The sequence below is a fragment of the Plasmodium reichenowi genome, chromosome 13 (genome assembly GCF_001601855.1).
Source record: "Plasmodium reichenowi strain SY57 chromosome 13, whole genome shotgun sequence".
In the NCBI taxonomy this organism is placed as follows: Eukaryota; Apicomplexa; class Aconoidasida; order Haemosporida; family Plasmodiidae; genus Plasmodium; species Plasmodium reichenowi.
In genome coordinates this window covers 2,449,954-2,453,370 of record NC_033658.1, presented here as the reverse complement: position 1 = coordinate 2,453,370, position 3,417 = coordinate 2,449,954, and the positions used below count along the sequence as shown (strand labels likewise).

The window sequence follows — 3,417 nt, the reverse complement described above, 5'->3', positions numbered from 1 at the left end:
AAAAAAAAAAAAAAAAAAAAAAAAAAAAAAAAAAAAAAAGGAAATTATAATAAATACATTTTAATTATAATAAATAGGTATTTACTACATATGTAAAAAAAACAACAAAAATAAAAATAAATTAAATAATAAATTAAAAAATTACAAAAAAAATAAAAATAAGTTGAAATTAAATACGAATAATATAATATATTATTCCTTTTCCCAATATATTTTATTTTACTGTATTATCCTGATTGGATCCCTAAATTTCCAGTGTAAAGCATTTATCTCCCTTTCCAACTTATCCGTAAACAATACCTCGTTAGTTAAAGAATATAAATTTTCCCTCAATTGTAAGAAATCTGAAACACCAATTACAGTAGATGTTATAAAGGATCGTGTATAGACCCATTTCAATGCAGCTACAGTTAAATTTGGGAAATAATATTTCTGACTTAAATAATATAATTCTCTAATAATATAAGTAGCTATAGATCCTCTTAATCTTTTCATATACGAAGGAAATTTTTGCATTCTTCCTTTTGTAGTATAATCAGTATATTCTAAATATTTTCCCGTTAATATACCAGCACATAATGGTGAATAAGCTAATATAGAAATATTGGTATTTTGTGGTCTACATATTTCTGGAAACCCTTTTTCAACATCATTTCTACATAATAAATTATATTCTAATTGTACAGAAACTGGTGGAGATATATGTAAATGTTTACATAATTCATAAAACTTAAGAAGTCCAAAGGGAGTTTCATTACTTAATCCCCATTCTCTTATTTTTCCTTTTTTTTTTAATTCATCTAATGCTTGTAATTGTTCAATAAAAGGTATAAAATCATCATAATATTTATTATAATCATATAATACATGACTAAAATCACCAGATGATTGATCAGGATAATATCTATCTGGCCAATGTAATTGTAATAAATCAATATAACTTGTTTTTAATCTTTTTAAACAATTATCAACACTATTTATTATATTTTCTTTATTTAATGTTATCAAATTAGCACTATTAGCTAATCTTTCTTTTTCATATTCTTCAAGCTTATTTATTTTATCATAATCTTTTTTTAAATATAATTCTTCTTTTTCTTTTAGTTCTTTTAATTTATCATAACCATTTTTATTATCGTCCTTGTCTAACATTTTGTTATTATTTCTATGTGAATATTCGTTTGATTTCGCGTTGGTTATGTAATGGTCTTTATTATAATTGTTGTCATTATATATTATATCTCCATTTCTTTTATTTAATATATTTTTTTTTTCAGTTCTAATTTTATACTTTTTCATCCAAGGAAGTTTATCCGTACGACCACATATTTTAGTAGCTATAACAAATTTGTGTCTATTTGCCTTACCTTTGGCTTCTAGCCAATTTCCTAAAATTTCTTCTGAATGTCCATAATAATTTTCGCTAGCTGGCAATGGATATATTTCAGCTGTATCAAAAAAGTTGACTTGAAATTCTTCAAATGCATAATCAAATAATTCATGTGCTAATTTTTCATTAACGTAGTTTCCAAAATTCATTGTACCTAAACAAATTTCAGATACGGCTAAATTGCTGTTACCTAAATAATGATATTTCATACTAGGTTTATCTTTATCATTTTTTTTAACACAATATAATTTACTATATTTTTGTGATTCTATTAAATTACCGTAGGGATATTTAACAAATCTCCATGATTCGAAACCTAAAGGTTCCCTATTACAACCCGAAGTCATTACATCACTTAACATTGGTTGTCTGAAAATATCATTATCTAGTTTTTTCTTTGGTATAATAATTTCTTTACCATAATATCTTTTATCTTCTTCTAAATCAGATTTATAAGGAGGAGTTTCATGTACAGTATTTTTAAACATTTTATAATAATTTCTTCTTTTGTATTCCCAATAATAATTTCTTTCTTTATCATAATATGTTAATATATAATCATATGTTGGATTATCAAAATCTGCTTTTACTAATTTAATATTTTTATTTTCTTCATATTCAAAAGGTAACATAATCCAATCCTCCTCTTTAATTCCTTGTTTTTTAATATCGAACGTTTCTTCAAAATTTTCTTTAGCTTTTTTTAATTCATCTTTATCCCAAAGTTTTTTTATTTTTTCATAATTCTCTTTATCAACAATATAAATGCCTTCTTCTAAATTATATAATCTATATTGAATATCAACACCTTTGATGTTTATTTTTTTCAGTTCCATTTCTTCAACATATTTATATGTAACTTCATCTGTTCTGCTTAGATTCTTTTTCATATTTTCGATATACATTTTCTCATTTTTATTATCTAAAACGACTGTTTTTTTTTCATTCATATTGTTATTGTAAGAATCTTTATCAGAATAATCATTCCCTAGTTTATTTAATAAATTTCCATCTTCATTTCCTAAATTTTCTGGATTCATAATATTTTTATCATCATATATGTTGTATATATTGAATATAGTTTTCTTTTCTTTATATATACAGCCTTTTAAAGAACCATATACCATATTTTTAATAAAATATGTTCTTGGTACATTTATTTTTTTTATCATATAATCATCTTTATTATAAAATATGTTTGACAAATTGTTTCTTTTTATTCTTTTTATTCTTTTTATTCTTTTTATTCTTTTTGTTCCTTTTGTTTCTTTTGTTCCTTTTGTTCCTTTTGTTCCTTTTGTTCCTTTTGTTTCTTTCGTTCTTTTTGTTCTATTTCTTCTTGAAAGATTTAATTTTTCATCTTCTCTTAAATATTTATATTTAATATTTTCATGTTTATCTCTAATTAAATGATAATTGATTTTTCTTTTTGAAAATGAATTATAATTTATACAATTAATTTTCATAAATACAAAAATTAAAAAATAAAATATAACCAATCTAGGCATTGTGCCGACTGGTTTTCTTTAATTAAATAAATGAGTTCTTAACTTTTTCAATGATCAAGAACTTTTCTCTTTATTTTCAAATAACAGTTTTTTAAAATTACATTTTTAACCATATACACATTAAAAAGAAACATATATATATATATATATATATATATATCTTTATTTATTTATATTAATTATACCTTTAATTAACATTCTTCCCATTAAATCCTAATATTTTAAATATTCTCTCTTAAAAAAATTAAGGTATATATTTTCTTATAAATTACAAAAACAAAAAAAAAATTCATATAAATATTATATATTCAAAATTATTGTATTACTGTTACAAACATATTAAATGTGACCTAGCAAAAATGTGTTTCTTTTTTTTTTAATATAACTTATAAGAAAATTTTGTGTATATCTCATAATACAAAAAAAAAAAAATTCTAAATATAAATAATATAGGTTAAATATAAAAAAAAATACAAATATGTATTTTTTTTTTTTTTTCCTTCTTTTATATTATATCAC

At 21.4% G+C, this 3,417-nt stretch overlaps 1 protein-coding gene across 1 annotated transcript; it reads right to left on the bottom strand.

Moving 5' to 3' along the window:
• Positions 1–219: 219 nt before the first annotated feature.
• PRSY57_1363500 (aldehyde reductase, putative) lies at positions 220–2,898 on the bottom strand (the record flags this gene model as incomplete). The annotated part of the gene is made up of 1 exon (XM_012909555.2): positions 220–2,898. One exon carries the CDS (start codon positions 2,896–2,898, stop codon positions 220–222), a length of 2,679 nt encoding a protein of 892 aa, XP_012765009.2.
• Positions 2,899–3,417: the final 519 nt, after the last annotated feature.